This window comes from Ascidiella aspersa, chromosome 2 (genome assembly GCF_963924565.1).
Source record: "Ascidiella aspersa chromosome 2, kaAscAspe10.2, whole genome shotgun sequence".
Taxonomy (NCBI): Eukaryota; Metazoa; Chordata; class Ascidiacea; order Phlebobranchia; family Ascidiidae; genus Ascidiella; species Ascidiella aspersa.
In genome coordinates this window covers 16,596,167-16,610,389 of record NC_139448.1, presented here as the reverse complement: position 1 = coordinate 16,610,389, position 14,223 = coordinate 16,596,167, and the positions used below count along the sequence as shown (strand labels likewise).

At 36.0% G+C, this 14,223-nt stretch overlaps 2 protein-coding genes across 2 annotated transcripts; both read right to left on the bottom strand.

The window, feature by feature from the left end:
* Nucleotides 1-1,611: 1,611 nt before the first annotated feature.
* On the bottom strand, nucleotides 1,612-5,395 carry LOC146164022 (collagen alpha-1(XII) chain-like). Its single transcript, XM_083382574.1, has 9 exons — nucleotides 5,268-5,395; nucleotides 5,061-5,146; nucleotides 4,790-4,888; nucleotides 4,124-4,244; nucleotides 3,523-3,708; nucleotides 3,197-3,299; nucleotides 2,780-2,928; nucleotides 2,352-2,527; nucleotides 1,612-2,147 (listed from the first exon to the last, which is right to left on the bottom strand). The coding sequence occupies exons 1-9, from the start codon at nucleotides 5,320-5,322 to the stop codon at nucleotides 1,983-1,985; spliced, it is 1,140 nt and encodes a 379-aa protein (XP_083238700.1). The 5' UTR covers nucleotides 5,323-5,395; the 3' UTR covers nucleotides 1,612-1,982.
* A 907-nt stretch (nucleotides 5,396-6,302) lies between these two features.
* LOC146164021 (DNA-directed DNA/RNA polymerase mu-like) lies at nucleotides 6,303-12,762 on the bottom strand. Its single transcript, XM_083381711.1, has 12 exons — nucleotides 12,554-12,762; nucleotides 11,926-12,050; nucleotides 11,106-11,298; nucleotides 10,756-10,893; nucleotides 10,493-10,693; nucleotides 9,876-10,068; nucleotides 9,587-9,685; nucleotides 9,391-9,521; nucleotides 8,653-8,800; nucleotides 8,335-8,426; nucleotides 6,785-6,868; nucleotides 6,303-6,483 (listed from the first exon to the last, which is right to left on the bottom strand). The coding sequence occupies exons 2-12, from the start codon at nucleotides 12,030-12,032 to the stop codon at nucleotides 6,397-6,399; spliced, it is 1,473 nt and encodes a 490-aa protein (XP_083237837.1). The 5' UTR covers nucleotides 12,033-12,050; nucleotides 12,554-12,762; the 3' UTR covers nucleotides 6,303-6,396.
* Between the last annotated feature and the right edge of the window lie 1,461 nt (nucleotides 12,763-14,223).

The window sequence follows — 14,223 nt, the reverse complement described above, 5'->3', positions numbered from 1 at the left end:
AATTACAAAATGGCTGGAGACTTACCTCCACCAACGCTTTTCCTTACTTCAGAAACCAACAAATCGTAGTGTTGCCGCGCAGAAATTAAATTGTGAAGCCAATTTCAATGAAAATACACGTTGCACGAGCACTAATTACAAATGTTTCACTTGTGTGAATGATTGTAACCTAAAAATCGTTGCATTTATCGCCTATTAATCGCATATAACGGAGATTGAGTTAATGTGTAATCGCTATAAAATATATGTGTTATTGTATTGAATCGCAAGATATGTGTAACGTGAGTAATTATGAATTGCAATAACAAATTTGTGCGTTATTCAAAATATAACCTAAAACGCCTGTCGTTCGTTGACTTATCGACAGAAGAAAACATCTTGTTGTTGAACGTGTTGCTAAAAGCTACAACTCGTGACTCATTGCCTTGTTCATGTTCGTTTCGCTCAAATCGTGTGGAGCACTTTTTAACAAAAGTCAATTGTGTCAAAAAATAGAAACCTTTCGGGTATATTGCGAAAAGCAGCCGCCGTGTTACATTCACGACGGCAATTCCTTTTGTGCTGGAGTGTCTGTAGCGTCATAAGTAATAATTAGTGGATAATTTGGAATTTATTGTATTGTTTATTTATCAAATATGTTACGATTTATGATTTGTCACTTTTTCACGCCTTTTACCAAACACTCGCTGTCACACTGAGAACAAAGCATTCGGCTGTTTCACACAGGAATAATGTTATATCGTGACACATATTTCCGTTATAGATAAAAGTATTTCACCTGTGTAAACGCGTTATTGTTGCAGTTCCCGGCAGCCAAAAAGGCTTCGGGTTATAAATCATTTCCGCTTTCTCGTGTCGCCTTCTCTCTTTCATGCAAACTTTCAACTTGTATAGGCGAAACTTATATCAATATATAACCAGTCTTGTCTAGTCAATACAGTGAGGGCTTGTGCTTGCCGGCATTTGCCGGCTTGCCCATAATAGCAAAAAAAAAAATGTGTGGATTTGTAATCAGACTACAACAATACTTATTGAAGCAATAGTGTGGTTGATTGGTCGAGGCAAATTAGTTTAATGAGACTTGCAATTAAACTACGCTTGCTTCACATTAAAACTATTGCATTTAAGTTAATATGCGGCCCGCGAAGAGAAGTTTTTCATGATGCGGCGGTTGTACTATTTCGAGTTGTGCAGGCCTGGTGAACATATTTAGAACAGTGTTTGCTAGATTGCACTAGGCTAGGCTATCAGAATACCCTCTGAGTCAGGAATGCATATGGCAATACCAGTCCCCACCAAAGTGGGTTTAGGTCTGGCAATCGCAGTGGTTTTCAACCAGGGTTCCGCTAGTACAGGCCAGGGGTGCCGCAATTTTGTGTAGCTAATTTGAGGTGTGTTCATTACACTGGGGTTCCTCGAGCCAGTGGAATTATTTGCACTGGAATATTGAGCCAGTGAAATGTTTTCATAGGGTTCCACTCCAGCAAAAAGGTTGAAAAGCACTGAGCTATCGTATAAGCAATAGCGCACAACCCAAACCTATTTAATGGTCTAATATACTTTTAAGGTCACACACTCTTCTCTTTAGCACAAAAGAACCTTTAAGTTCATATTGTTTAATTTGTTACAGATCTAATGATAATGACATGACGAAACACCCATGGTCACTAAACACACATTAACCACAAAAAAGCTGATTGAACACCAAGCAACCTACTTTTGTAGTAATAACCGATAATTAAAGTCGTTTTAATACGTTATAGTTGCTACTCGTACAAACGTGGGAGAGGGGCCATAGCGTTTACATATCAAACGAACACATAAAGGTTTCAAACAAAAGTCTACCACAGGCATGACGTTCACGTTATTGCAGATTGGTTATTTCATTTCTCAACGACTATTTGGGCAAACACCCCGTCGAATTGAATATTTTCGAATTGAATATATATTTTTTTTCTGATTTTAAAGAAGTGGTTGAGGATTTAGGGTGTACATGGATTGCTGCACAAAATCCTCATTAAGTCTTCAAGAAAGGTGATATCATTAGGAGCCTGAAGTGTGAAAACCTGGTCACTTTTTCCGGTGATCACATGGGCTTGATTGATGAAATCATCATTCGTTACACCGTGAGGTAAAATGGTGTATATCTGATTCAACGAGGTACGTGTTAGTCAGCTATACATAATTAGAACGCATAAGTGTACTATGAATCTTTACTTTAAATTATGAAATATACCTTAAAAGCAAAAATGTTTCGCAAAATATTGTTCCCGAAAACAATCCAACGGAACCAAAAGCGTCATGGACATTTTGGTTTCGGACTATAAATGTATTTTACTTTTGCAACTTACAGTGAAGCCAGCCTGTCGAAGAAGGTACGCAGGTCGATTAACATCGTCAGCAGTCGGCTTGTCCGCTTGTAATATGATAACGTTTTTGCTGTCGCGTCGGTCTCCGTTTCCCGGTGAGTAAAACTCCTCCAATACATACGTCAATGCATTGCCGGTTCGAACGTCAGGGCCATCGTCTGCAAAAGTGCGTAAGAAACCAATAACCGCTCTTGATCAAAGCCGGTTTATAAGTAAAAACAGACACAGCAAAACAGTGATGTCAATGGTGTAGCTGTAGCTTATCACCACACGGCAAATTGCTAAGATTAAGGCGTGAATAACAAAACGTAATTTAACACTTACGGTATGTAAAATGTTTTTGCAAACCAAAAGTATGAGAATTTCGTGCACTGTTTATACGCTGGTTTATGCCAAAGTTTAAGCCAAACCTGGTACAAAGGGGAGGTTATTAACGGCCAGCAGCAAATCATCCTTGTCACTAGAGAACTGGGACAGTTTGATCGTTTCGTTCGCGTGTACGTTGTCTCCATAAGAAACAACACCGACGTTGACACCATCACTTTCCACGTTTAATTGCCTGCACAAAAGCGGCCGTAAATATTACACAATAAATAAAAAATATCACAGTCTCGTTTTCAAAAGAGTCTCATTAGACAGATTGACATTTAACTTTAACATTGTTGTCGGCTGCAATTTTAAACGTCACAATTAATGCTTGTTAAGGCTGTTGAAGGCGGCTGAAGTCCATGATAAAAGTTTTAAAGTATTATATTGAAAAATATTTTTAAAACAGAAAGTTAGCGGTAAGGCAATAGGCTACTTTAAGTCTAGTGTAGGCTACTTACCCGATGAATGTCTCAACCATTCGCTGAAATTCGTTCCATCCCGCCTGGTTGTTGGTTTGACGCATAAAAACGATGTCATTGTACAAATTTGGCGGACAAGCACCTGTAACAAATATAAGGGTCCCTTCTAAAACAAGTTATTCAACACAGCTAAAAGTTATTGATTTTTAAATAAAACTTTTCGGATAAGCGTAATCCCGGGTATCCAACAGGAAATTGCAGAATACAAATTTAAAGATAACATCATAGAATTTATTGATAACATCATTTAACATTAAAAAACGCTAAAGGCGTTGAAGTTGTGAGATGATATCTCGAAAACTTACGGGCACAACATGGCTTTGGCTGACTCCAAGTTCCCGAAGCGAGACATATAGATTCTCCGTTGCCTATAACAGGTCGAAGAAAGAACCCTTCTTTGTTACATTTGTAAGTACACACTGAATCCACCATGGCCCCATTGGTGCACGATAAGTTGCCGTTCTCCATGGTAACTCTTGGCTCGCACGGAACTAAGAAGTCAATTTTTAAATTATTATTTATTGTCAAACTTGTCGCTGTTAAATACTTTTATTGAAATCTAGTCACTGAGACGTTTTTTTTTAACTTTAAAGGAACACGTTATATTGTATACACCTGTGACCTTACTACACCGCTGGTCCTTTTTTTAAATGTGTTGAACCGTTCGTTGTAGCAAAATAAACGACGCGCAACTTATACGTTTTTATCACAGTGGGGTTTTGTCACTATTGATCGTGCATAACCTTCTACACCAGTGGTTCTTAATCTTTCTTACATTGTGGCCCCTTTCATTTAACTGGCAAACAATTAAATTATACAATCGTGACCCCCGAGACTTCTCCCGAAGGTGGTCGATGACAGTTCTGCCTGAGAAGCCTTTCCCATGCTTTCTGTGGTGCGACTTACACGTCATTCCGATGCAGGGCCGTGTGTTCAGATTACACAAATCATCCTCGCAGCAACAGGTGCAAGCAGAGTTTTCGTGATCCCTGTTGCACTCGAGGTCTCCAAAATCCCGATACGATATCTGGAAGGTATCATGACAAAGCCACGAATAATAAAATGGCTAAAGGGTGCCTTTAAAAAGCTTTGACAGCGCTCTGTGCCAGGGCTGCGGAGTCGGACTCGGGACTCGAGGAGTCGGTTTGTTTTTTCTGGAGTCGGACTCGGGACTCGAGTAAGACCTTGTAAAACTACCCGAGTCTCGAGTCCGACATGCACATGCGCAGTACCGAATTTTAAAACTGAAATGGCCGCCAAATGGAAATTGTAAAGGTAGAATATTATATGGCGGAATTTTTTCGAAACCTGTATTGTGAGTGAATGAATTATACGACACCCCATAAGTGGATTGCTGAATATTCACGTTATTTTAGTCACAAATTGGTGAAATACAGCCTGCAGTGTCCGGACCGGACTTGGGACTCGACAAAATCGCACATTTGACGGGAGTCGGACTCGGGTTTAGTTTTTTGGCCGGAGTCGGACTCGGGTTATTTTTAACCGACTCCGCAGCCCTGCTCTGTGCAAAACATTATAAAAAAACATGCCAGTGAAATGTAGGCATTCTACCTGACTTTTTGCAGTTTCCAGACAGGCTTGTTTCTGCTTGCAACTTTTGATGACAGTGAGACGTTTTCCGGAGCGCCGCACAACCGTTTCGCAGGTTTTCTAATGATAGCTTAGTTAGAATATTTAGCCAATAATAACACACCCTATCTGTCTATCTTCCAAAACTTGGATGCTTTTCATGTTGACTGAGTTTAAACACCAGAAGTGGTATACAATTAAAATACCAGTAACTCAAAATGAGCTGTTTAGGTTATAGGATTAATGCTCACACCTGATTATTTTGGCATTGCTTTATGGTCCCTTTGAATGCGCATTCGATCATTCCTTGAGCGTTGTCGCACGTAAAACATTGTAAACCTTTAAAACACATTTTTAAAATAAAAATATTCAAAATATATACATTCTCCACTTCACCTGACTACAGCCTTATATAATACCGATTAAAACCAATGCCAACTTGAAAATACATAAAGTTTACCTGCAACAACGTTGATTAATAAACTTGCAAATATGGGAATTCCATACGAAAGCATCGCATTTACGGAGTTGCGTCGTCAAGCTGAGATTTACTACTATAGTGCCTGTGTATGCGTTTAGCGCAGCATGAGAAACAAGTTTGTGTAGAAATTATCCGTCTGCTTACAGTAAAGGTTAAACGTTACCCAGAGGCTATATGTGGTTAAAGTAAAGAGAATATCGGTCGCTGAGAATTACGCTCTATCTACACTATCCTTCCGCAAATCTTTCATCAGGAGTCATTGGTAAATGTTAAGTAACTTTTGCGGTTAAGCTGTATGCTGCAAGTGTAAATCGTATGTCACCAAGCGATTGTTTAAAACATAGTTAATTTTGCAAACAACGGTGTACCAAAATCGTAATAATAACAAAGGTTCCATCGCGATAACGATCCCCGATACAAAATGACGTCATTAGTCAATCAAGCAAAATGGTTGAAATGAAGACGTTAGAGGATTCTTTGCAAAGTTCTTAGACAAAAATTTGCTTTAACGTTATGAATTTTAGTTAACCCTACTGTTACCATTCTACTTTTTTTTATAAATTCTCCTTTTAAGGTGGAATCACTGCGTTAAATCGTTAATCATGACTAAAAATCGTATCTTATTGACCGATACCACTCTGGACGACTACCAATACTACCGCTTGGCATCGGGTATCGGATCCATCTGATGTTATCGGCCATCCCTAATAACGGATATAGTCAAAGAAATATACCTAATGTAATAACAAATGAAGTAGTGTTAGAGAATAATAAAAAAGCATAGAAAACAAGAATACAAAACAACGAAGTTACAGAAAAAAGTTTCTTGCCAACACGGTACAAGAAAACAAGAAAGACAAAAATGCATTTTCGGTAAATAAAAATCTTAAAGTTGAAACAAAGTTATTGCAATACCGGTGAAACTGTATGATGGCAACTCAAAACTGAAAAGAATTGAAGAAAAGTAACAATTTCGGCTAGCTTCAGGATGGCGCCGGTTGTGAGCCACTTAAAGTTCACACAGCACCTCTTTCAGCACAACTCTTCCGTTGAAACAGATAAAGTCTAACGATGCGACGAAATTTCGTTAAGTTAACACAAAATGCTATTAACAGCATCGTTCCGGGGGAGGGCGAAAGTCCAACCCAAGTTGTTCGAAAATCTCTTCTTCTGAACTTGCTCGAAACGACTCATTCTGAAATCATAACAACTAAACTTTGACTGTAGAATAGAAAATAGCAGCAGGTATTATTGATTAAAATTCATTAATGTAAAAACACAACTAAGAATCGTGAGACTAACTTGGGCTTTTTCCTATTTATTTCAGCAGCATACTATCTAACAAAGTTGCTTGTAACTGGTCCACCATACATTTATTCGTCGGAATTAACACATGGACTGTATTTTAAACGCACACGTGAAGCATTAGACATCCGCAATACGACAGTAAGTTTCAAAGATACAAGGTTTTAGTCACGGTGACACATTTTACTCACCCCTTCAACAGTATACATTCCGTGACTGGTGAGCACCATGCCCCGCTCTGCTCTTGCGTATCGACGAATCTCGCGTTCGAAGTGCTGCGTACAAAAACAATTTAAAACCAAGTCGATTTTCTGGTTGCTTTACAACTACTGAGCCAAGTATATTTCGGTGAAAAGTAGTGTGTAAAAAGTCATCATATTTCTTCATTATAGAGCTGTATGTCGTCCTTTAATAAAAAGCTGTATGTAAATTAAAGCCTTAAAAGCTCTCTCTAAACCAGGGGTCGGCAACCTTTTGTACTCAGTGTGCCAGATTATGAATACTGTCAAAATATCAACAACTCGCGACTCTGCTGCCCTGTGATCTGACATCTAACTTACGTATCTTTTTGGGAATATACTTCACTGTTTTTCATTCGATACCTAGAAATGTTAGCTACAAGTTTCACTTTTAGTTGGTTTCTCAGTCGCACAAAAACACGCGTGCTTGCTTTTAATGTAGAACAGTGGTTCTCAACCTTTTTAGCATACCGGTAAAATTTCAAAACACATTTTGCTGACCGATGGACCTTCAAAAATTAAAATCAACCCAAAATGTAATAACGAAAACAGTACGCAACTTAAAAGCAAATAACGGAAACTTCAATGTAATAAATTTGGTGCTGTCTTGTGATATCATACGTGTTATACGTGGTTCTATTGAAGTTTTTCACGTACAACTGGTCTTAAAGTTTAAGACTTGTTGTTGCCTACTTTTAAACAGTTGGGTACAAGCATCATTGTGACGTACAATAAAGTCCAAAGTAGACCATTAACTCTAGGTTACGTCACAATGCTGCAAATTACGGAACTGGCGAAGTTATAAATTTGATGGACAAGCAGCCTTTAACATCTTGTATTTTGCAATTAAGATATAAAATTGTAATATATTTTAACGGACCGGCGGGAAAGTTGACGCGAACCGGCGGTTGACAACCACTGATGTAGAATGCTCTGCATTAACGCAGTGAACGTCACGCAAGCAACTTTTGGGGCATTGTGACGTAATACGAACGGTTTGTCGTAAACAACAAGTTTAACGCACACACAAAATAATGTTAAATACAACAGTTAAGACGCATATTCGTGACACGAACTGGAAATGTATTTAACCATTTAGTTAGCGCTAGTGTTAGTGATGTGGTAGTGATGTAATGGTTGTATTTCTTAAGTGATATAACATGAGCGTTGAATCAATTGGCGCGCCTTGAAAAATCATCTCGCGTGCCAGGGGTTGCCGACCCCTGCTCTAAACTAATAAATTAATTTTGTTTGTCAAATTGAATATACAAAAGACCCTTTTTCACGCAATACACTTTTTATTGAGATAAAAAGGCAAATTAGCTTTCAGCAATAAAAAACATAAAACCTAATTTATTAACGTCAATGAATTTACGACACATATTATATTATTGCGAACCAATCACAGGAGTCGTCACGTATGTCCAACTCAGCACAGTTCGGAAATCGGTTTGGTATAGCATTTACCATGAAGGTTTCTAAAACGACAACCTGGTACTCACCTTTGTCCCAGTCCAGCCAAGCAGAGCAAACGGAAACTGGTCAACGGGAACTACGATCAAATCGACCCTTACAGCTTTCCAACCCAGTTCATCTAAACACAAAAATAAACAGTTTATCAGGGTTTATTTGTGTTGTATTAAGTTATACCAAGCTTAATAAGTGTATGTGTTCGACAATAAATTTACGGTAAAATGTTTTAACATATATGACAACGAATAATTTGACACATTCCGAATCACCAAAAAGCAAAGCAATTCTTCTTCGACAGAAGTAATCCTACTTACAAATTTATTCATGCGTTTATTAATCAACTGTACCACGAACTCGGTTTTCGACCAAGGATTTGTCTAATTTTAAAACGCTGAAGCACTTCTCGAATTGGTCCATAGTGCTTGAGGAAGATGCTTTCATTACACTCGTTTTGCTGGAGGTAGATGATTTCTTGTCAGTATATAGAAAAAGTTCCTGTCAATAGAGTAAGAACTATCAAAAAAATATATATATTTCCAAATAAATTAAAGCACCGAGTTAAAGGTTCATATATATATATATAAATTTATTGACGAGATAACATAAACAACTAATAGAGTTACTGTGTGTTGCTCAGCATATAATTACAGAATAAAATCGCATTCAAGATGTAATAAAGCCTAACATATTTTGGAATACCTTTGTTTCTAGGTTGATTCATTCATAAAATTACAAATTACCTATTATTGCATCAGTGCAGAATGAAATTTTCCAAATTGGAAATGCATAATCAAGGTAATCCTAATTGTCAGGCTAAATTTGTTAAAGATCCTTCACTTTTATGAGCGAAACACATACTATTTGTAAATATAACATTTAGGGCTTAAAATGAACACAAATAAAATCACAGCATAAACCAATTTATGTAAGCCATGTATTCCTATCGCTTCTTCTTGATCAGGACCATGTTCAATTAATATAACCTGTGTAGAACTGCAGTTGGGGACGCAAATAAATTAAACGCAATCCAATTTTGGGTCACGGCCACAAGTAAAGAGTACGGCATTTAACTAAAAATTTGTTACCTTCATTTTTTCTAAAATGACAGGCAACATTCCAACCTCTTGACCTTTGATGGGATGGCTAATCAACAAATCGACATCATGTCCTTGTAGTTTTCCTCGACGAAAACCTCCAACCAAAGTTACAGTGAGACCTATGCAATTCGCTTGGTAAATGTGTAACAGCTAACTGTACAGACATTTAATAAGTGAAACTTACCTTCTCTGATTTTTGTGCATGTTTCCTCCAAAAGTTTAAGTATAAGACGTGCTTCACAAAGTGACACTGGTGTATTGAGGTCTTTGTAGTGTTCAATTCCTTAGAAATAAATGGAATTTTGAAATCTCAATATCTAATGAACATTTTTATGCAGGTAATATATCTAAATACTTTTGACACCCTTCTTATTGAACAGCAGTACCAAGTTTCAGTCAAACTAGGATTTATGTTTAGTAGCACTAAAAAAATGAAAATATATAGCATGTTTTACTATTGAAGGCTTACATACCAACAGCTTGATCCCTACTAAAACTTGAATTTTTGGTTTTCACATCTTTTATAGTTCTCAATCCATTATTGTACCACTTTCTTGCAGTCTGTGGCCCAACGCCAAAAATTCCAGTAAATAATTTCATTGTTTTGTAAAATTCACTTTGTACAACATCTTCAACTTCATCTGAAAATCCTTCCTCTAATATTTCCTAAAATTTATGTTTTTAATTCCTGCAAAAGCTTGACAGTAGAAAGCATGGAACAGCAAAAAATTCAATTATGTAAGCTATGCAGATTTTACTCCTCTATCTTAGTTTTGCTAACGACAGATAGAACCTAAACCCTGTATAACCATAAATTTAATTTATTTAATATGATTGTTTATTATGATTTATTTTGTGGCAATTATTACATACTCCAGAGGCACTGCTTGTGTTAAGTATATACCAGTTTTACATTAGCTTTTTCTAAAATTGCTAATTTATTTAAAAAAAAGTTTGATGTTTTATATGATATATAAAATATAAAGGTCTAAAGGAGGAAAATTGTCCCAAAATATGAATTTTTATTTTTATAATAACACACTAACTATAGCATTTAAACTTAAAACAGAATTTTGAAATGTCAACTTACCATAATAACCTTCTTACAGTGTCCAGGTTTAGAGGAATTATTTGAGTCTATGTTTGGCAAATCGTTCAACTGCCCAACTGTAGTTATTTTAAATTTACACGCTTTAATAGTGGAGGAACCCCTCCTAAATGCCAGAGCCCGTGATTCTGCATTTTGATCTCCTCTAAAAAAAGCATGCTCTTCCAAAATCTCCAATGCAGTCTATTAAAATAATAATAAAAAATTTGTAACAATATATACATACTTAAAATTAAAATTATTACAGTCAACTTTTTGTTGGGATGGTTAAAAGGTGTACAACTTTGACATGCATATGATGGGATTTTATAAAATGTCTTCATCCTCTTTAAAGGTGGTTCAGCATTCTTAGTTTCCTCATCCATTTTTAAGTTTAAATTAACCTGTGAGGAAAATTAGTTTGTTTTTTGTGGTTTACAATAAATACAATTTTGTTTATAGTCTCACAGGGAGGTATTATTGAAATGTTTATTACATAAAAATAGTATATCTGTGTTAAATTCAATAAAAAAAGTTAACTTTGGGATGAGTTTAATCATCATTATTTTAAAGTAAAATATTTTAAAGTGAAACAAATTGAATATCCCCTATTTACCTCATTTATAAGAATATATTTTTGTTCTTTTGGAACCAAAGTATTTTGTTTCATACACTCTATGTACCAAGACAGATCCATAAGTTTCTTTTTGGCAACAGTGTTAGCAGCATCGGGCATATCCAAAATGTTTGTCAAATAATCAATAACTTCGTTATAGGTGCTTTCTTGGGCAACCAACACAGTAGCCTCCCTAAAAATGTATTTTAAGGAATTTGTGGGATAGGCTAATTATGTTCATCATGCAAATACGTTGAATACCTATCAACATGTGCACTCCTCACTATTTAACTATTTTTGGCAATTTTAAAATATTTATATTTATAACAGCATCTTTAGTTTGTTGGCATGTCAAATATTGCTACCTAGAAAGCTAAGTACACAAGCAAAACATTTGAAACGGCTGATCCTTGTTACAAATATGCAAATGACTCCCAAAATTTGTTGCACTTTAAACTTTAGTTGCAAAATTACATACCAATTCATTTGAGAACAGCAAGCTCTGTTTGTATAGTTGTGTATAATTTTAAGTGAAGGTATGGAGTTTTATAATCACAAAACAAAGTTCAAGTAGATATTCCACAATACATAACTATAATACAACATTGTTATGTATAGTTGGGATATTACTTTTATATTATTGTGAAATGGGAAAGCAGCACTTTGTGGTAGAGGTTAAAAAAATGACAATTTAAAAAAATCACTCATTAAGAACAGCCTTAATAGAGACGGGTATAATAGTTGTATATCAAAGTTCTGTCACCTTATATAATTAAAATGCCTAAGCTAAAATACATCATGCTGTAGCCAAGTATCTTACTTTATATTTTTTGTCACTTTAAACAGCTTTTTGCTTTTTGCAAGTTTGGTTAGGTGCTCAATTCTTGCTTTATAAAAGCGGCGTTCAACAAAAAACACAACATCCATAATAAAACCAAAGACAACCTGCAAACAGACAACTGTTACGTCTACTCACCTTCATGCCAAACTCTTATCACAAAAAACTTCATATTTACACCAAAAAACGTTTAGCATCTATAAACTTGTTATTCTAAACCTATAATAAGTTTGCCAATGCTTGGTTTCAACAAATGAAACGACATCAACTTATATAGTAAATTATCACTTCTGGTACATTGTGTGTTTGTTCAACCTTTCATAAATATTATCGGATTTTTTTGTTTCACATGGTTTACTCAAGGCATTACCATTACATCAGGAAAAGAATCCAGTTACTATTACACTAAACTGAGTAGGTCAAGATAACAAGCGTCATAAGGATTGCAAAGAATACAAGGATTACAAAGACCGCAATGATCACTATAGAACCATAAGGTCATTGAGGACAGCTAGACTTTAAGGAGCCAAGGACCACTAAAATTTTAGGATACCTCCAAGGCTCCAACCCAAATCCTAAACATATTTACCAACCCTTCGCAACCTCTTACCCGAAGGCAATATCGCTGTACTTAAAAGGGGAGAAATCAAAAAAGTAATTCCGATTTTCTGAGAATCCACATGGCCTCCTCCAGTACAACCAACCAACCCAATTTAAAAAATTAGCTTTTTCACGAAACACCTCACTGTAATTTTGCAACTGCAAAAATTGACCAAAAACAATTGCAAAATTCACTGATAGAGTCATAAGTAATAATAAACAAACCCGAACCGAACCGGAAAAGTCAAACGATTCGACTCCCTGGATAAAACTCAATCAAAATAAACTTAACATAGGGACATCCCCTCTTTGCAACATTCGCTCGTTAGCACACTTGGCTTTACTCTTTACCAAAGTCCATAGAAATTACTTTGGTCTTTACGAAATCGTCATAGTTGCCATTCTATTTCTAGATTATTAGTTTAATCTAAAACTAGACGTTTTAGTTTGGTTTTAGATGTAGTAGTATTATACATTCTAGATGTTAGATGATTTTTTTAGATTATTATTAAAAATATTGTATGATCTAAATTGATGACAGAATAACTATCGAGGATAAATGTTTTAGTAATTTCAAATGTAAAATTTTCGGTACGGTAATTATAACATAATTATTAAAGAATAAAATCGACATTTCAATAACTGGTTATGTTCAACAAAATGTTTTTTGAAATAGAAAGTCTTAGATCAAAAGCTTCAAGCAAGACCTTCATTGCCGCTGTTCTACAATCCTATGACAGCATTCAAACAATTATTCAATCAATACAAAATATTTAGGTCAGGGTGCGAGTTAGCGTTTTGGGGAGGGTGGGTCAAGTATTATTATATTTATTATTTTATAATAATACTTGACCTACCCAAACACTTAACCCAAATCATCAGGGTTGGTAGCCGAGGTCGCATATACGGGCGTTTATGTCGCATATACGGGCGCTTGTAGGTCGCATATACGGGCGGAGATGTCGCATATACGGGCGTTCGCATAATGTCGCATATACGGGCGAATTTCTCTATCGAACCTACTGTGTGGTGTAAGGCGTCGGAATGGCGTTCTATCAGATTTTAGTAGGCCATTATGAAGTGTTTGTGTTGCCTGACAGTTATGACGTCATATCATGTCTTCATCGTGACGTCACACTCATCAAGTGCTGTAGTAAATAGCTCATATTTGGCTAGGTCGCATATACGGGCGTTCGCATAATGTCGCATATACGGGCGAATTTCTCTACTGAACATACTGTGTGGTTTAAGGCGTCAAAACGGCGTTCGAATGAATTTTAGTTGACCATTATAAAATGTTTGTGTTGCCTGACAGTTATAACGTCATATCATGTTTTCATCGTGACGTCACACTAATCTAGTGGTGTAGTAAATTACCATACTGTAATACTGACGGTCCTAACGATTCTTGCTAACAAAATACAGCAGCTGCCAATTAACACACTCAAAATACATTTGTATTGGATAAATAAAAAATATAAACAAAACTATAAAATAAGACTATAAATTAGCAAACGGTTTATATAAGGTTATTTTGTTAAATCATACATTCGATTTTTGTTCTGGTAATGTATTTCACAATTTTGCTTGATTTCTTGTCGGTTAGCTGACCGTCATAAAATATGGCTTTGTCTCCATGGTAAATTTCGATATACAGCGAGCCAATCCAAAATTTGGCAG